The sequence below is a fragment of the Oncorhynchus mykiss genome, chromosome 19 (assembly GCF_013265735.2).
Source record: "Oncorhynchus mykiss isolate Arlee chromosome 19, USDA_OmykA_1.1, whole genome shotgun sequence".
NCBI classification, from domain to species: domain Eukaryota; kingdom Metazoa; phylum Chordata; class Actinopteri; order Salmoniformes; family Salmonidae; genus Oncorhynchus; species Oncorhynchus mykiss.
Window position 1 is genome coordinate 1997033 of NC_048583.1, and position 20848 is coordinate 2017880.

General features: G+C 44.9%; 1 protein-coding gene across 1 annotated transcript; it reads right to left on the minus strand.

The window, feature by feature from the left end:
• Positions 1-16691: 16691 nt before the first annotated feature.
• LOC110497260 (gastrula zinc finger protein XlCGF7.1-like) lies at positions 16692-18759 on the minus strand. Its single transcript, XM_021573273.2, has 2 exons — positions 18228-18759; positions 16692-17424 (listed from the first exon to the last, which is right to left on the minus strand). Exons 1-2 carry the CDS (start codon positions 18493-18495, stop codon positions 16901-16903), a joined length of 792 nt encoding a protein of 263 aa, XP_021428948.2. The 5' UTR covers positions 18496-18759; the 3' UTR covers positions 16692-16900.
• Positions 18760-20848: the final 2089 nt, after the last annotated feature.

Genomic DNA, 20848 nt, shown 5'->3' on the forward strand with positions numbered 1-20848 from the left:
GCAGAGAGGGCCCTAGTGGAACAGGATGGCTGAGAGTGCCCTAGTGGAACAGGCTGGCTGAGAGTGCCCTAGTGGAGCCGGCTGGCTAAGATGGCCCTAGTGGAACAGGCTGGCTGAGAGGGCCCTAGTGGAGCCGGCTGACGGAGAGGGCCCTAATGGAGCATGCTGGCTAAGAGGGCCCTAGTGGAGCAGGCTGGCTGAGAGGGCCCTAGTGGAGCAGGCTGGCTGAGAGGGCCCTAATGGAGCAGGCTGGCTGAGAGGGCCCTACTGGAGCCTGCTGGCTGAGAGGGCCCTAGTGGAGCCGGCTGGCTGAGAGGGCCCTAGTGGAGCCGGCTGGCTGAGATGGCCCTAGTGGAGCCTGCTGGCTGAGATGGCCCTAGTGGAGCCGGCTGGCTGAGAGGGCCCTAGTGGAACAGGCTGGCTGAGAGGGCCCTAGTGGAGCCGGCTGGCTGAGAGGGCCCTAGTGGAACAGGATGGCTGAGAGGGCCCTAGTGGAACAGGCTGGCTGAGAGTGCCCTAGTGGAGCCGGCTGGCTGAGATGGCCCTAGTGGATCCGGCTGGCTGAGATGGCCCTAGTGGAACAGGCTGGCTGAGAGGGCCCTAGTGGAGCCGGCTGGCTGAGAGAGCCCTAATGGAGCAGGCTGGCTGAGAGGGCCCTAGTGGAGCAGGCTGGCTGAGAGGGCCCTAGTGGAGCCGGCTGGCTGAGATGGCCCTAGTGGAACAGGCTGGCTGAGAGGGCCCTAGTGGAGCCGGCTGGCTGAGAGGGCCCTAATGGAGCAGGCTGGCTGAGAGGGCCCTAGTGGAGCAGGATGGCTGAGAGGGCCCTAGTGGAACAGGCTGGCTGAGAGTGCCCTAGTGGAGCCGGCTGGTTGAGATGGCCCTAGTGGAACAAGCTGGCTGAGAGGGCCCTAGTGGAGCAGGCTGGCTGAGAGGGCCCTAATGGAGCAGGCTGGCTGAGAGGGCCCTAGTGGAGCAGGCTGGCTGAGAGGGCCCTAGTGGAACAGGCTGGCTGAGATGGCCCTAGTGGAGCCGGCTGTGCTGAGATGGACCTAGTGGAACAGGCTGGCTGAGAGGGCCCTAGTGGAACAGGCTGGCTGAGAGTGCCCTAGTGGAGCCGGCTGGCTGAGATGGCCCTAGTGGAGCAGGCTGGCTGAGAGGGCCCTATTGGAGCAGGCTGGCTGAGAGGGCCCTAGTGGAACAGGCTGGCTGAGATGGCCCTAGTGGAACAGGCTGGCTTAGAGGGCCCTAGTGGAACAGGCTGGCTGAGAGGGCCCTAGTGGAGCAGGCTGGCTGAGAGGGCCCTAGTGGAGCAGGCTGGCTGAGAGGGTCCTGGTGGAGCAGGCTGGCTGAGAGGGCCCTAGGGGAGCAGGCAGGCTGAGAGGGCCCTAGTGGAGCCCTTCCCTAACTCTTTCTCTCTTCTCTACAAATCCCCCCCCCTCTCTTCCCTCCCTTCTCTCTTCCCTCCCATTCTCTCTCTCGTCAACAATTCTCTCTCCCTCTCCCCTCCCCTTCTCTCTTTTTCTCTCTCCTCCACAATTCTCTCTCTCCCTCTCATTCTCTCGTTCTCTCTCTTTTCTTGACATATAGTGTTGAACCTGTTGATCTTGACTCAGCTCATAGACCTCTATCATCTACACCCCTCCCTTCTCCTACTCTAACATAACACCAATATAATATATAATACATAATATATACTCTCATTCATTTACATAGAGACAGATACAATCACTGAATATACAACAGTCAGATGCATGACACCATCACAACTTAACTGACATTAGTGCCTGTCCCCAGATGGACAGTTAGACTACAGTAAAGTACATTTACAGGTGATCACATCATTGTCCTGCTTTGAGACACATTTTTACTGTCTGCTTCCAGTTGTATGTTATTTTACTAACCCTGCAAATTATAATATATCTTACAATATCAAATCATATCTCAGTAACTGTCACAAGTGTATATCAGTGTAACAAAATCCTACCTGTGCTCCACAACAGGGTCATTAGTATCACTGCAGGTATCATGTCTGCCTCTAACTGGGGCTCCACAGTCTGCTGTCATAAAGAGTGGACTGAAGAGTGGAAAATACTGCTAGGCTATATGACTTCTCTCTCATTACGTCCTAACGTCAATGATGTGAGATTAACTTCTTAGCAACTTATCTTGGATCAGTGGTTGAACACACTACAGCAAACTGATATGTTAAAAAAACTCCACAGGAAACTGCTGACAGAGCAGCAACGTTTCACATAGTGTGTCCTATAATATCACCTCTAACTTTCTACTGCTTGAGTTCACCTCTTATAGAATATTGGCTTAATGTTCTAGCACCTAAATTGAAACAGTACCAGCACCCAAAATGAGTACTGATGAGGTCTCATGTTAGAGCAGGAGAAGGGGGGATGTGGTGTAGAAGCTAGAGGTCTGTTACCCAAGTCAACTCAACAGGCCTGATGATATATGTCAGGGTCAGGCTGGGCTGGGCCAAGAGAGGAACATGTTACTGGTTATGATGACATCACTGGTGAGAAGTCAGTGATACAAATATATTCAGTTGATTTAAATGTGAGTCTCTCTCTCTCCTCCCCTGTCTCCTTCTACCAACCCAGTCTGTTAGTAAGAACTATCTCTCTCTCCTATCTCTCTCTCTCTCCCTCCCTCCTCCCCTCTCCTCCTCAGTCTGTCAGTGAGTAAGAACTATCTCTCTCTTCTATCTCTCTCTCTCTCTCCCTCTCCCTCCCCCCTGTCTCCTCCTCAGTCTGTCATTGAGTAAGAACTATCTCTCTCTCCTATCTCTCTCTCTCTCCCTCCTCCCCTGTCTCTGCCTCAGGCTGTCAGTGAGTAAGATCTCTCTCTCCTATCTCTCTCTCTCTCCCTCGTCCCCTGTCTCCTCCTCAGTCTGTCAGTGAGTAAGAACTATCTCTCTCTCCTATCTCTCTCTCTCTCCCTCCTCCCCTGTCTCCTCCTCAGGCTGCCATTGAGTAAGAACTATCTCTCTCCTATCTTTCTCTCTCTCCCTCCTCCCCTGTCTCCTCCTCAGTCTGTCATTGAGTAAGAACTATCTCTCTCTCCTATCTCTCTCTCTCTCCCTCCTCCCCTGTCTCCTCCTCAGTCTGTCAGTGAGTAAGAACTATCTCTCTCTCCTATCTCTCTCTCTCTCCCTCCTCCCCTGTCTCCTCCTCAGTCTGTCAGTGAGTAAGAACTATCTATCTCTCCTATCAATTCAATTAAATTCAATTCAATTCAAGGGCTTTATTGGCATGGGAAACATGTGTTAACATTGCCAAAGCAAGTGAGGTAGACAACATACAAAGTGAATATATAAAGTGAAAAACAACCAAAATGAACAGTAAACATTACACATACAGAAGTTTCAAAACAATAAAGACATTACAAATGTCATATTATATATAAATACAGTGTTTTAGCAATGTACAAATGGTTAAAGGACACAAGATAAAATAAATAAGCATAAATATGGGTTGTATTTACAATGGTGTTTGTTCTTCACTGGTTGCCCTTTTCTCGTGGCAACAGGTCACAAATCTTGCTGCTGTGATGGCACACTGTGGAATTTCACCAAGTAGATATGGGAGTTTTTCAAAATTGGATTTGTTTTCGAATTCTTTGTGGATCTGTGTAATCTGGGGGAAATATGTCTCTCTAATATGGTCATACATTGGGCAGGAGGTTAGGAAGTGCAGCTCAGTTTCCACCTCATTTTGTGGGCAGTGAGCACATAGCCTGTCTTCTCTTGAGAGCCATGTCTGCCTACGGCGGCCTTTCTCAATTGCAAGGCTATGTTCACTGAGTCTGTACATAGTCAAAGCTTTCCTTAATTTCCTATCTCTCTCTCCCTCCTCCCCTGTCTCCTCCTCAGTCTGTCAGTGAGTAAGAACTATCTCTCTTTTCTATTTCTCTCTCTCCCTCCTCCCCTGTCTCCTCCTCAGTCTGTCAGTGAGTAAGAACTATCTCTCTCTCCCAGCCTTGTGGTTGATTAAAGACCCCCCCCCCCCCCCACGTTTCCCCATCTGGCAGTCCATACCACAAACCTGGGTTTGGCAGATGCCAGGAGAACGCTACCTACCCCAAAGCATAGTGGCAACTGTAAAGTTTGGCGGAGGAGAAATAATGGTCTGGGGTTGTTTTTAATGGATCGTGTTAGGCCCCTTAGTTTCAATGAAGGGAAATCTAATCGCTACAGCATACAATGACATTCTAGACAATTCTGTGTTTCCAACTTTGTGGCAACAGTTTGGGGAAAGCCCTTTCCTGTTTCAGCATGACAATGCCCCTGTACACAAAGCGAGGTCCATACAGAAATAGTTTGTTGAGATCGATGTGGAAGAACTTTACTGGCCTTCACAGAGCCCTGACCTAAACCCCATTGAATACCTTTAGGGATGAATTGAAATGTCGACTGAGCCAGGCCTAATCGCCCAACCTTACTAATGCTGTTGAGGCTGAATGGAAGCAAGTCCCTGCAGCAATGTTCCATCATCTGGTGGAAAGCCTTCCCAGAAGAGTGGAGGCTGTTATAGCAGCAATGTTCCATCATCTGGTGGAAAGCCTTCCCAGAAGACTGGAGGCTGTTATAGCAGCAATGTTCCACAATCTAGTGGAAAGCCTTCCCAGAAGAGTGGAGGCTGTTATAGCAGCAATGTTCCAACATCTAGTGGAAAACCTTCCCAGAAGACTCAAGGCTGTTATAGCAGCAATGTTCCACAATCTAGTGGAAAGCCTTCCCAGAAGAGTGGACGCTGTTATAGCAGCAATGTTCCAACATCTAGTGGAAAGCCTTCCCAGAAGAGTGGAGGCTGTTATAGCAGCAAAGGGGGACCAACTCCATATTAATACCCATGATTTTGGAATGAGATGTTAGATGAGCAGGCGGCTCATCTCCTCTACTCTTCTCTCTCCTCCACCCTTCTCTCTCCTCTACCCTCCAACCTCCCCTCCCCTCCTCTCTACTCCATCCTTCTCTCTCCTCTACTATTCTCTCTCCTCCACTCTTCTCTCTCCTCCACCCTTCTCTCTCCTCTACCCTCCACCCCCCACCTTCCTCTCTCCTCCACCCTTCTCTCTCCTCTACAATCTACCCTCCACTCTCCCCTACCATCCTCTCTCTCCTCCCCTCCTCTCTCCGCTAACCTCCTCTCTCCTATACCCTCCTCTTTCCCCTCGCCTCCTCTCTCCCCTCCCCCTTTCTCTCTCCCCTACCCTCTACTCTCCCCTACCCTCCTCTCTCCCCTCGCCTCCTCTCTCCCCTCCCCCCTTCTCACTCCCCTACCCTCCTTTCTCCCCTCCCCTCCTCTCTCCTCAAACATTTTCTCTCTGTCCTATCTTGCTCTATGCCCTCCCCTCCCATCTCCCCCTCCCCTCCCATTCTCTCTCCCCTACCCTCCTCTCTCTCTCCTCCTCCTCAAATCTCTCTCCCCACCCCTCTCTATTCCATCTCTCTCTCGTTCACTCTCACTTCCTGACATATAGTGTTGGACCTGTTGATCTTGACTCAGCTCACAGACCTCTATCATCTACACCCCTCCCTTCTCCTACTCTAACATAACACCAATATAATATATAATACATAATATATACTCTCATTCATTTACATAGAGACAGATACAATCAATCATTGACACACTGAATATACAACAGTCAGATGCATGACACCATCACAACTTAACTGACATTAGTGCCTGTCCCCAGACGGACAGTTAGACTACAGTAAAGTACATTTACAGGTGATCACATCATTGTCCTGCTTTGAGACACATTTTTACTGTCTGCTTCCAGTTGCATGTTATTTTACTAACCCTGCAAATTATAATATATCTTACAATATCAAATCATATCTCAGTAACTGTCACAAGTGTATAGCTGTATAAGAGCATCCTACCTGTGCTCCACAACAGGGTCATCAGTATCACTGCAGGTATCATGTCTGTCTCTAACTGGGGCTCCACTGACATACACAAGTCACTGTCATGTAGAGAGGACTGAAGACTGGAACGTACTGCTCGGCTATATGACTTCTATGTCATTCGTTCGTTGGGTCTTTGATGTGAGATAAACTTCTTAGCAACTTATCTTGGATCAGTGGTTGAACTCACTACAGCAAACTGAAAAACTCCACAGGAAACTGCTGACAGAGCAGCAACATTTCACATAGTGTGTCCTATAATATCACCTCTAACTTTCTACTGATTGAGTTCAACTCTTATAGAATATTGGCTTAATGTTTCAGCACCTAAATAGAAACAGTACCAGCACCCAAAATGAGTACTGATGAGGTCTCATGTTAGAGCAGGAGAAGGGGGGATGTGGTGTAGAAGCTAGAGGTCTGTTACCCAAGTCAACTCAACAGGCCTGATGCTATATGTCAGGGTCAGGCTGGGCCTGAGAGAGAGGAACAGGTTACTGGTTATGATGACATCACTGGTGAGAAGACAGTGATAAAAATATATTCTCTCTCTCTCCCCCTCCTCCCTCTCTACCCTACTTCCCTTCCCCTCCCCTTCTCTGTCTCCCTCCCATCCTTTAATTTATATTAAATAAAGTAAGGGGAGGTAGAAGAAGGGGAAAGGGGGAGAAGAGGAGAGGAGAGGGAGGAGAAGAGGAGACGGGGGAGAAGAGGAGAGGGAGGAGAAGAGGAGAGGGGGGAGAAGAGGAGAGGGGGAGATGAGGAGAGGAGAGGGAGGAGAAGAGGAGAGGAGAGGAGAGGAGAGGGGAGAGAAGAGGAGAGGGGAGAAATGAGGAGAGGAGAGGGGGGAGATGAGGAGAGGAGAGGGGGGAGAATAGGAGAGGAGAGAAGGGAGAAGAGGGGGGAGAAGAGGAGAGGAGAGAAGGGAGAAGAGGAGAGGAGAGTAGGGAGAAGAGGAGAGGAGAGGGAGAGAAGAGGAGAAGAGAGGGGGAGAAGAGGAGAGGAGAGAAGGGAGAAGAGGAGAGGGGAGAGAATAGGAGAGGAGAGAAGGGAGAGGAGAGGAGGGAGGAGAGAAGGGAGAAGAGGAGAGGAGAGAAGGGAGAAGAGGAGAGGGGAGAGAAGAGGAGAGGAGAGAAGGGAGAAGAGGAGAGGAGAGGGGGGAGAAGAGGAGAGGAGAGGGGGGAGAAGAGGAGAGGAGAGAAGGGAGAAGAGGAGAGGAGGGGGGAGAAGAGGAGAAGAGAGGGGGGAGAAGAGGAGATGAGAGGGGGAGAAGAGGAGAGGAGAGAAGGGAGAAGAGGAGATGAGGGGGGGAAGAGAAGAGTGGGAGAAGAGGAGAGGAGGGCCTGCCTGCCTGCCTGCCTGCAGTATATACACGAAATCAACAAAAGTATGTGGGCTCGCAGTCACCGTTCCAATTCATCCCAAAGGTGTTTGACGTTTTTAATGTCAGGGCTTTGTGAAGTTCTTCCACACCAATCTCAACTAACCATTCATGTATTGAACTCACTTTGTGTACAGGGGCGTTGTCATGCTGAAACAGGAAAGGGCCTTCCCCAATCTGTTGCCACAAAGTTGGAAGCACAGATTCCTCTAGAATGTCATTCTATGCTGTAGCCTTAAGATTTCCCTTAACTGGAACTAAGGGGCCCAAACTATGAAAAACAGCCCCAGACCATTATTCCTCCTCCACCAAACTTTACAGTTGTCACTATGCATTAGGGCAGGTAGCGTTCTCCTGGCATCCTCCAAACCCAGATGAGTGTGTTGGATTGCTAGAAGGTGAAGATGATTCATTACTCCAGAGAATACGTTTCCACTGCTCCAGAGTCCAGTGGCTGTGAGTTTTACACCACTCAAGCCGACGCTTGACATTGCCCATATTGATCTTAGGTTTGTATGCAGCTGCTCGGCCGTGGAAACCCATTTCAGGAAGCTCCTGACAAACAGTTTCTTGTGCTGATGTTGCTTCCAGACGCAGTTTGGATCTCGTTAGTGAGTGTTGCAACCAAGTACAGACAATTTTTACACGTTACATTCTTCAGCACTCGGCGGTCGTGTTCTGTGAGCTTGTGTGGCCCACTACTTATTGGCTGAGCCGTTGTTGGTCCTAGATGTTTCCACTTCACAATAACAGCACTTACAGTCGACCAGGCAGCTCCAGCAAGGCAGGAATTTGACAAACTGACTTGTTGGAAAGGTGCCATCCTATGACGGTGCCACGTTGAAAGTTACTGAAAGCTCTTCAGTAAGGCCATTCTACTGCCAATGTTTGTCTATGGAGATTGCATGGCTGTGGGCTTAAATTTAAACACCTGTCGGCAACTGGTGTAGCTGAAATGGCCCAATCTACTAATTTGAAGGGGTGTCCACATACTATTGTATATATAGTGTATTCACCCAGCTGTCTGGTCCAGGAGAATATTACCTGTGATGCTGTCTGGTCCAGGAGAATATCACCTGTGATGCTGTCTGGTCCAGGAGAATATCACCTGTGATGCTGTCTGGTCCAGGAGAATATCACCTGTGATGCTGTCTGGTCCAGGAGAATATCACCTGTGATGCTGTCTGGTTCATGAGAATATCACCTGTGATGCTGTCTGGTCCAGGAGAATATCACCTGTGATGCTGTCTGGTCCAGGAGAATATCACCTGTGATGCTGTCTGGTCCAGGAGAATATTACCTGTGATGCTGTCTGGTCCAGGAGAATACCACCTGTGATGCTGTCTGGTCCAGGAGAATATCACCTGTGATGCTGTCTGGTCCAGGAGAATATCACCTGTGATGCTGTCTGGTCCAGGATAATATCACCTGTGATGCTGTCTGGTCCAGGAGAATATCACCTGTGATGCTGTCTGGTCCAGGAGAATATCACCCAGCTGTCTGGTCAAGGAGAATATCACCTGTGATGCTGTCTGGTCCAGGAGAATATCACCTGTGATGCTGTCTGGTCCAGGAGAATATCACCTGTGATGCTGTCTGGTCCAGGAGAATATCACCTGTGATGCTGTTTGGTCCAGGAGAATATCACCTGTGATGCTGTTTGGTCCAGGAGAATATCACCTGTGATGCTGTCTGGTCCAGGAGAATATCACCTGTGATGCTGTCTGGTCCAGGAGAATATCACCTGTGATGCTGTCTGGTCCAGGAGAATATCACCTGTGATGCTGTCTGGTCCAGGAGAATATCACCCAGCTGTCTGGTCCAGGAAAATATCACCTGTGATGCTGTCTGGTCCAGGAGAATATCACCTGTGATGCTGTCTGGTCCAGGAGAATATCACCTGTGATGCTGTCTGGTCCAGGAGAATATCACCTGTGATGCTGTCTGGTCCAGGAGAATATCACCTGTGATGCTGTTTGGTCCAGGGGAATATCACCTGTGATGCTGTCTCGTCCAGGAGAATATCACCTGTGATGCTGTCTGGTCCAGGAGAATATCACCTGTGATGCTCTCTGGTCCAGGAGAATATCACCTGTGATGCTGTCTGGTCCAGGAGAATATCACCTGTGATGCTGTTTGGTCCAGGATAATATCACCTGTGATGCTGTCTGGTCCAGGAGAATATCACCTGTGATGCTGTCTGGTCCAGGAGAATATCACCCAGCTGTCTGGTCAAGGAGAATATCACCTGTGATGCTGTCTGGTCCAGGAGAATATCACCTGTGATGCTGTCTGGTCCAGGAGAATATCACCTGTGATGCTGTCTGGTCCAGGAGAATATCACCTGTGATGCTGTTTGGTCCAGGAGAATATCACCTGTGATGCTGTTTGGTCCAGGAGAATATCACCTGTGATGCTGTCTGGTCCAGGAGAATATCACCTGTGATGCTGTCTGGTCCAGGAGAATATCACCTGTGATGCTGTCTGGTCCAGGAGAATATCACCTGTGATGCTGTCTGGTCCAGGAGAATATCACCTGTGATGCTGTCTGGTCCAGGAGAATATCACCCAGCTGTCTGGTCCAGGAGAATATCACCTGTGATGCTGTCTGGTCCAGGAGAATATCACCTGTGATGCTGTCTGGTCCAGGAGAATATCACCTGTGATGCTGTCTGGTCCAGGAGAATATCACCTGTGATGCTGTCTGGTCCAGGAGAATATCACCTGTGATGCTGTTTGGTCCAGGGGAATATCACCTGTGATGCTGTCTGGTCCAGGAGAATATCACCTGTGATGCTGTCTGGTCCAGGAGAATATCACCTGTGATGCTGTCTGGTCCAGGAGAATATCACCTGTGATGCTGTCTGGTCCAGGAGAATATCACCTGTGATGCTGTCTGGTCCAGGAGAATATCACCTGTGATGCTGTTTGGTCCAGGGGAATATCACCTGTGATGCTGTCTGGTCCAGGAGAATATCACCTGTGATGCTGTCTGGTCCAGGAGAATATCACCTGTGATGCTGTCTGGTCCAGGAGAATATCACCTCTCAATATTGGGACGGCAGGGTAGATTCATAAAGTGGAGTGATGATGTTATGTAAGGATCAGACTGTATAGGCTATATTACATGTATTTAGTGTATTATTGGGGCAGCAGGGTAGTGGTTAGAATGTTATGTAAGGATCAGACTGTATAGGCTATATTACATGTATTTAGTGTATTATTGGGGCAGCAGGGTAGCCTAGTGGTTAGAATGTTATGTAAGGGTCAGACTGTATAGGCTATATTACATGTATCTAGTGTAGTATTGGGGCAGCAGGGTAGTGGTTAGAATGTTATATAAGGATCAGACTGTATAGGCTATATTACATGTATCTAGTGTAGTATTGGGGCAGCAGGGTAGCCTAGTGGTTAGAATGCTATGTAAGGATCAGACTGTATAGGCTATATTACATGTATTTAGTGTATTATTGGGGCAGCAGGGTAGTGGTTAGAATGTTATGTAAGGATCAGACTGTATAGGCTATATTACATGTATTTAGTGTATTATTGGGGCAGCAGGGTAGCCTAGTGGTTAGAATGTTATATCAGGGTCAGACTGTATAGGCTATATTACATGTATTTAGTGTATTATTGGGCAGCAGGGTAGTGGTTAGAATGTTATATCAGGGTCAGACTATATAGGCTATATTACATGTATTTAGTGTACAGTGGGGCAAAAAAGTATTTAGTCAGCCACCAATTGTGCAAGTTCTCACACTTAAAAATATGAGAGAGGCCTGTAATTTTCATCATAGGTACATATACACTTCAACTATGACAGACAAAATGAGAAAAAAAAATCCAGAAAATCACATTGTAGGATTTTTAATGAATTTATTTGCAAATGATTGTGGAAAATAAGTATTAAGTATAAGTAATAAGTATCACTGGTTAGCGGACAAATCAGGTTGTTGATGCTGTTGAAACTAACACAACTAAAAACACATGGAAATGGGAGATATATTTTACCTCCCTGGTTAGAGGACAAATCAGGTTGTTGGTGCTGTTGAAACTAACACAACTAAAAACACATGGAAATGGGAGATATATTTTACCTCCCTGGTTAGAGGACAAATCAGGTTGTTGGTGCTGTTGAAACTAACACAACTAAAAACACATGGAAATGGGAGATATATTTGACCTCCCTGGTTAGAGGACAACCTGCAGAAGACAGTCAGCTACATTTTGGAGAGATGCATTTACATTTAGAGGTCGTTAAACAAAGTAACACAACACTTATTTTTCATCCCTCATCGATATCATGTTGAAATCAATTGTGTGAGAGTGGGGAGATGAGTTTGTCCTGTTAAAACTAACAGCTCAAAAACCACATGGAATCTGGGAATAATGTGTACATCACTGGTTAGAGGACAACTTGTAGAAAACATCTAGCTACATTTTGATTCAAGTGGGTCACCAATGCTGTAAGTGTAACACAGCTCTTTTTGTGTTAGTCACTTTCTGTTATATCATATAAATAGCACTCTTTCAATTCAGAGCCTGGATTTTCCCCCCGAGGCTAATATCCATATCATGCAGAAATCAATTGAACAGGGGGCAAACGTTTAGTGTTCTACATTGTGACATCATTAAAATACTCCTTCTACAATGTTAAAACATTCTACATTGTGACATCATTAAAATACTCCTTCTACAATGTTAAAACATTCTACATTGTGACATCATTAAAATACTCCTAATACAATGTTTAAACATTCTACATTGTGACATCATTAAAATACTCCTACTACAATGTTAAAACATTCTACATTGTGACATCATTAAAATACTCCTTCTACAATGTTAAAACATTCCACATTGTGACATCATTAAAATACTCCTACTACAATGTTAAAACATTCTACATTGTGACATCATTAAAATACTCCTACTACAATGTTAAAACATTCTACATTGTGACATTAATTCATTGATATCACGAAACAACTCCTTCATTAATGTATTTTCTGATGTTTGATCAGAGATCTTTTATCAGAGTATCTCTTGTAACATTGATCACAGCTATGAGGTTTCTCTCCTGTGTGTGTTCTCTGGTGTACAATCAGATGGCTGGATGTAGTTAAACTCTTCCCACATTGTTCACAGCTATGAGGTTTCTCTCCTGGGTGTGTTCTCTGGTGTACAATCAGATGGCTGGATGTAGTTAAACTCTTCCCACATTGTTCACAACTATAAGATTTCTCTCCTGTGTGTGTTCTCTGGTGTGATACCAGGTTGCTTGACTGAGTAAAACTCTTCCCACATTGACCACAGCTATGAGGTTTCTCTCCTGTGTGTGTTCTCTGGTGAGACAACAGGCTGCTTGACTGAGTGAAACTCTTCCCACATTGACCACAGCTATGAGGTTTCTCTCCTGTGTGTGTTCTCTGGTGTATAATCCGATGGCTAGATGTAGTAAACTCTTCCCACATTGATCACAGCTATAAGGTTTCTCTCCAGTGTGAATTCTCATGTGTACTTTTAGTGAATTTGATCTTAAGTAACTCTTCCCACAGTTAGAGCAGCAGTACGATTTCTTCCCTGTTGGTCTCCACTGGTGTTTCTTGAGGTGTTCTGATCGGGATGGACTCTTCCCTGCCTCGTCAGCTTCATGATGTTGTTGAGGCTCCCCAGAGGATCCACGATAGTCACATCTCTCTCCTGTGTGAACAACAAGTCAGACAGATGGTTAAAGGCCCACAACAGCAGAAATCCACTGTAAAGGTGATGCCAACAGCGTAGCCATGATGTTGTACAACAATTGACGTCTGTAATGAATGTTACAATTATTTGACAATTGTCTTGAGACAGTCAAGTGAGCAACAATAGTCATATTTTCTCTTGTTTTCACATTAGTAGTAACATCGATGATTGTCGGCTATAAATAAGTTATTACAGTTGCTGAACACCTAACAAGTGTGCCAGACAACCTTTGGTCACCAATATAAGCCCCTTTCTGTGTTTGCTAAAATAGGCGCACGAGGGCAATGAATTGAATGTGAGAGTGGTTACATTTCTCCAGCCCCCATCCCTCAGCTGTTTACCAAACCAAGTCTCAGGGCAGACATTTTGTTGCTGTTTAAATCCTAGGTTATCCCTTTAAAAAAGCCAAATCAAATCGATCAACCAATCTGCAGTTCAAACAATAACAAAGATGTCATTCCACCACTGTTTTGGTAATAAGATGATGGATGGGTCTAGAGAAATGTAACTACTCCCAAATTCATAGACAGACCTACGGATGCAAGGACTGACCATCCATGAAATCAACATGATAGTTTTAACCATGTTGAGGCTCTACAGTGTTGATTCACATTGTTTCTAAACATTGGAGTAAAAAAATCTTATTTGGCAACCTGATGGGGTACAACAGTTGAACTAAGCTCATGAGGTATGTGTTATATTCTTCAAGAATCAATGGCTATAAATAATATAAATGTAGCAATTACATATTTCCCCTTTAACACCACACATCAGTTCAACAACTGCAGAGTTTGTGCCTCTGTTTTTAAGACAGTACTTACTAGTGTTAATCACGGCCCGGTTTCTCAAAACCATCTTACGGCTGAGTTCACCGTTAGAACCATAGGATGCGTTAAGATGCGTTGGGGAAACCGGGCCCAGATATCCAGTTTCCTCCTCTTAGTCTTCCTCCTTTTTCGATGTGACAGTCATCTCCCCCTCCTCCTCTTCGTCCTCCTCCTCCTCTTTCACTCCAAAAACTGCATCCTCCTCTCTCTCTGCTTCCTCTTCTTTTACTGTAGCATCCTCCTCCTCTTTCACTCTGAACGAGTCTTCCTTTTCTTTCACTGAAACGTCATTCTCTTCTTCTTTCACGGGAACAGCCTCACCCTCTACTTGTTTTTGTATTGTAACATCCTTCTCTTCCTCCTCCTCTTTCAGGAGAGCTTCTTTCTCCGTCCAGAAGACCTCCTCTTCTTTAGCAGGAGGAGAGTAACTTAGTGAACTCATGGTCGGAGATGTTCGCTAGCTAGCATTAGCAACTAGCCTAGTTCTAAGCTAATTTAGCAAACCAGCTAGCTGACAAACAACGTAATTATGTAATTAAATGGGCCAACACGTACATACGACAGAAGTGTGTTTAATACACAGCGACTAATATACACCAAAACAGTTGATTATCATATTAAGTCGTTCAAAGAGAAGCATGTGTTGATTGATTCGTGTTTAATGAGTGACAATTTAAAACAAACTTAAGACCCACTACATATTTACATTGAACCATAGTTCTGACATGGATCATTTTGACCCACTACATATTTACATTGATCCATAGTTCTGACATGGATCATTTTGACCCACTACATATTTACATTGAACCATAGTTCTGACATGGATCATTTTGACCCCAGAGGCATATCTTTTATCACAGCCAAAATGTGGTTCATTCAATTCATCCAATTTTTCATGACTTGTCAATCAACTTGTTCTTAATACATCTAAATCCTGGTTTAGTGTTTCTGTATCAATAAGGACTTTTAACAAATTAAAATCCTTTGGAGTCATTTTGACTCCATCCAAAATCACCTTTGATAAATAGGACGTTTATTTCAAATCAAAATCACATTTTATTGGTCACATACACGTGTTTAGCAAATGTTATTGCAGGTGTAGCAAAATGCTTGTGTTTCTAGCTCCGACACTGCAGTAATATCTAACAAGTAATATCTAATATTTCACAACATATACCCAATACACACAAATCTAAGTATTTGAATGTAGGTGTCTCTGTAGACATGATCCATCCCACCAGAGGGTGGAGGGGCACCTGTATCAGTGGTTTTGACCAGATAGACACCTGCACACACACAGTATAGTGCCTCCCATGTTCTCTCCTAATATTGGACTTTCTGTACCACGTATCACCTGACTGTGTACAAAACTGCCAATGATAGAAACCTCTTCCAGTGGTATACAGTGTATTCATTAAGTATTCAGACCCCTTCACTTATTCCACATTTAGTTACATTACAGCTTCATTCTAAAATGTAATATGTTTTTCCCCTCATCAACCGACACACAAAACCCCATAATAACAAAACAAAAACAGGTTTGACATTTTTGCAAATGTCTTTACTTAAGTATTCAGACCCTTTGCTATGAGACTCAATATTGAGCTCAGACATCCTGATTCCATTGATCATCCTTGAGATGTTTCTACAACTTGATTGGAGTCCACCTGTGGTAAATTCAATTCATTAGACATGATTTGGAAATGTAGACAGCTGTCTATATATGTCAGAGCAAAAACCAAGCCATGAGGTCAAAGGAATTGTCCGTAGAGCTCTGAGACAGGATTGTGTCGAGGCACAGCTCTGTGGAAAGGTACAAAAAATGTCTGTAGCATTGACGGTCCCCATGAACACAATGGCCGCCATCATTCTTAAATGGAAGAAGTTTGGAACCACCAATAAATACTCTTTCTAGAGCTGGCCACCCGGCCAAACTGAGAAATCGGGGGAGAAGGGCCTTGGTCAGGGAGGTGAACAAGAACCCGATGTTCACTCTGACAGAGCTCCAGATTTCCTCTGTGGAGACGGGAGAACCTTCCAGAAGGACAACCATCTCTGCAGCACTCCACCAATCAGGCCTTAATGTAGCAGTGATTAAATTGTCAACATTTATTTCAATGGACAATTATGTGAACTGTTCTGTGAAATGTGTTGGTTAGAGATGAATTGCAGGAGCTTGCAGGGATTTGTAGGCATGTTGTCTACTTTGATGCTAATTAGCATTTTCGAATCTGAGAGTAGAGAGAGACATCCCCATTAGTTCCTGCCAAGGCAGCAGCTACTCTTCCTGGGGTTTATTATGGATCCCCATTTGTTCCTGCCAAGGCAGCAGCTACTCTTCCTGGGGTTTATTATGGATCCCCATTAGTTCCTGCCATGGCAGCATCTACTCTTCCTGGGGTTTAATATGGATCCCCATTAGTTCCTGCCAAGGCAGCAGCTACTCTTCCTGGGGTTTATTATGGATCCCCATTAGTTCCTGCCAAGGCAGCAGCTACTCTTCCTGGGGTTTATTGTGGATCCCCATTAGTTCCTGCCAAGGCAGCAGCTACTCTTCCTGGGATCCAGCTAAAATAAAGGCAGTCATACCATTTTAAAAACATGACAATAAATTGACAACACACTGTGTCCTCAGTCACCTTGTCCCAGAGAGGTTTACATGGTTATCAAAACATCACACCAGGGTGAGTCTAAACAAAACACAGCCCTGTGGGGAAAATGAATGGAACCATCTCCCTGTTTGACCTCTAGTTGTTATGGATATTATGACTCTACAGAGACACACAGTGGACCTGTCAAAATATGTTCCATTGATAAATCACACTTTATTTAACCTCAATGTCATCTTGTGTTTACATGGCATTGTAGATTTTAGCTGTATATAGGATGTATTCTGGATGTTTTCAGTGTGTTTTCAACCCTTTCAGACAATGGATTAATCACAATTAAAAATAGTGCACTAACATTACACAAAGTGGACTCAAGTCTGACAGCCCAAACAAACACACACATTCTCAGTCAAAAACACAAGTCAGAACACAGCCTCTCGATTCTCTCATGTGTTTTCAGGTTCTCTGACTGGGAAAATGTCTTTCCACAGTGAGAGCAGTGGTATGTCTTCTCCTCCTGTGTATTTGTATGTATTCTTTCATGCTCTTTCAGGTACCTTAACCGGGTAAATCTCTCTCCACACTGGGAGCAGCGGTACATCTTCTTACCTGTGTGTGTCCTCTCATGCTTGTTCAGGTTTCCTACCTGGCCAAAACTCTTTCCACAATGGGAACATTGGAAAAGCTTTTCCCCTGTGTGTCCCCTCTCATGCGTTTGCAGGCTCCCTAACTGGGTAAACGACATTCCACATTGGGAACAGTGGTAAGGCTTCTCTCCAGTGTGTATTCTCTTATGTGTTCTCAGGCTCCCTAACTGAGTAAAACTCTTTCCACACTGGGAGCAGTGATGTCGTCCTGCTGGTTTGGACGTCTCGGGGTCTGGTTTCCCTGAAGGACTCTTCCTGCTGTCAGAAGGAGAGTCTGGTCTCTCTCCTGTCAAAGACAAACAGATGATTTAATTAAACAGAGACCTGAATGAAACCTCCACATGATAAAACTTCCTATGACGTTTAATCTAGGCTAGATCCCTCAATCACCTGAAGTCACTTTTCACAAGTGTTATTAAAGCCACTACAAAATACAGGTCTCTGTGTGGTTCTTAGTCAGAGAGGCCTATAGAATGGTCTAGAATGTCATTGTATGCTGTAGCGTTTACACCAGTCCAGCCTAAGCTTGACACTCTAGCAATGATAAAGTACTTTATGAGAACACGAAAATTAAATAAACGAGTTGGTATCATTTTTATTATGGAAGATTGAATAAGTGTGCTTCAAACGGTTTGTTTGGAATGATTTGTAGACATCGTCTCGACTACCTGTGCATGAGAGTCCATTCAACTCAGTTTCCCTACCTGAAAAAACGCCATTCCGTAAAGTGTATTCGCGCACGCAAATTCAGGAAGAAACCGAAGAGCAGATGGCCTGACCGCGTTTTGCGACTGTCGGCTCACTTGACCGCAGTCAACGGTGGGCTGGAAATCGCCTCCAGTTTAGTACAGTGGAATTGCAGTATTGAATGAAGGCAAGTCCATTCCGTGAGACATTTAAGTTGTGATTTTGGGTGCAAATCCATTGTTACAGTTTTGTTGTTGGCCAGCTTCTTGATGGTATTCACATCTTACAGTGTAGCTTTATCAATTCCTACATTAAAAAACGGCATTTAAGCTCAGAACTAGAGTAGAATGCCGTTTTAAAACCACGTATCAGTTCAACAACTATTTTCAAGACAGGACTTACTGGTGTTACTCAGATCTTCTGTCTCCTTCTCTTCTTCCCTCTCCTCCTCCTTCAATATGACAGTTATCTCTCCTTCATTCACTCCAAAAAAAGTATAATCGTTTTCTTCCTCTTCTTTCTGTGTAACAGCCTCACCCTCTACTTCTTCGTTTACTGTGACATCCTCCTCTTCATTCTCCTCTTTCACGACAACGTTCAGCCAAATACCTTCTTTCTCCTTCCAGCAGACCTCTTTTTTAGCAGGAGGGCAGTAGCTTGCTGAGCTCATGGTCGGGGATGTTAGCCAGCTAACCTAGCTAGTTAGCGACTAGCCTAGTGATAGGCTCATTTATCAAGCCAGCTACCGTTACCTGACTAAACGGAAATATGACATGAAATGGGGAAACTAGTTAAAAGACAGAATTATGTTCCAAATACAGAAGTAAATATATACCGAAGCAGTCTGAACAGCTTGAACGTTTCCGCTAGGAAGCTACCGAGGTGGCTGACTAGATGTTGTTGAAGAAGCGTCCCGTCCACTACATTATACGTCACTCTGATAGCATCGCCTGAAAAACGCATATCGCCATCTGTTGACTGGAGTGGTTAACGCAGATAAATGTTTATTTTATTTCCAGACAAAAAGTGCATTTTTACATTTCTTTCATTAAATAATAATATACTAGTCAGACAACTGCAGATGTGTAATAAGTATGAATTTAAAACCTACTTCCACATTCTACCAACCCAACAGATGTTTCTACTACAGTGAATATTAACCAATGAGGTGGGTCTTTCCACATTCTACCAACCCAACAGATGTTTCTACTACAGGGAATATTAACCAATGAGGTGGGTCTTTCCACATTCTACCAACCCAACAGATGTTTCTCCTACAGGGAATATTAACCAATGAGGTGAGTCTTTACACATTCTACCAACACAACGGATGGTTCTACTACAGGGAATATTAACCAATGAGGTGGGTCTTTCCACATTCTACCAACCCAACAGATGTTTATACTATGAACACTTTCAGGTTCATTGAAGTTAAATTCCCAAAAAGCCTAAACAGGTTTGGTCATTATCAGGTATTGGAGCGTTGAAAGATGATGCACAACAACGGTTTCTTCCACGAAACCACGACTTCAATAACCACCGCGGTCAAAATAACTGTAAAGTTATTCTCCATCGAAACGACTACCGCTACAATCGACCTGTTCGCAACACATGGGTATTGGATCTAACCTCATTGATCTATCAGTAAGATATGTTTACATGGGTATTGGATCTGACCTCATTGATCTGTCAGTAAGCTATGTTTACATGGGTATTGGATCTGACCTCATTGATCTGTCAGTAAGATATGTTTACATGGGTATTGGATCTGACCTCATTGATCTGTCAGTAAGATATGTTTACATGGGCATTGGGATCTAACCTCATTGATCTATCAGTAAGCTATGTTTACATGGGTATTGGATCTGACCTCATTGATCTATCAGTAAGCTATGTTTACATGGGTATTGGATCTAACCTCATTGATCTATCAGTAAGCTATTTTTACATGGGTATTGGATCTGACCTCATTGATCTATCAGTAAGCTATGTTTACATGGGTATTGGATCTGACCTCATTGATCTATCAGTAAGCTATGTTTACATGGGTATTGGATCTAACCTCATTGATCTATCAGTAAGCTATGTTTACATGGGTATTGGATCTGACCTCATTGATCTATCAGTAAGCTATGTTTACATGGGTATTGGATCTAACCTCATTGATCTGTCAGTAAGCTATGTTTACATGGGTATTGGATCTGAACTCATTGATCTGCCAGTAAGCTATGTTTACATGGGTATTGGGATCTCAGCTATAGTCTAATCCAGCAAAGGAGTCCTACCAGCTAGCAGTGTAACGAACCTTGTAGGAAAGTACTACGTGGCTCTGGTGGAAGATCAGACCTCACCACCATTTGACTGATGTTGGGGGCGTGTCTGAAGACTCCCCGTGGGATTCTTTAAAACCTCTTAAAGAGGCTGCGAATTTTTGCAGCTTTTTGTTAAAAATCGCACAAAATGTCAACGTCCTGCTACTCATGCCAGGAATATAGTATATGCATATGATTAGTATGTGTGGATAGAAAACACTCTGAAGTCTCTAAAACCGGTTAAATCATGTCTGTGACTATGACAGAACGTGTGTAGGAGGCAAAATCCCAAGGAAAACTGCTCACAAAAAACACACAAAAAATATCCCTCCGCCAGTCTCTGTATTGTCTATGGCAAGGGAAAACAGATAGCGTCCAGTTTACAATGCCTACTGCTTCCACACGATGTCGCCAGTACTGGCGATTGAGTTGAAGTTTATCCTTGGTGAGATGAGGAATAGGCACTTCCTGTCTTCGGGTACAATTGTGGCTGGTATTGGAGCGGCCATCACAAAGCCCTGACCTCAATCGTATAGAACATTAGTGGGCAGAACTGAAAAAGCGTGTGCGAGCAAGGAGGCCTACAAACCTGACTCAGTTACACCAGCTCTGTCAGGAGGAATGGGCCAAAATGCACCCAACTTACAACTTATTGTGGGAAGCTTGTGGAAGGCTACCCGGAACATTTGACCCAAGTTAAACAATGTAAAG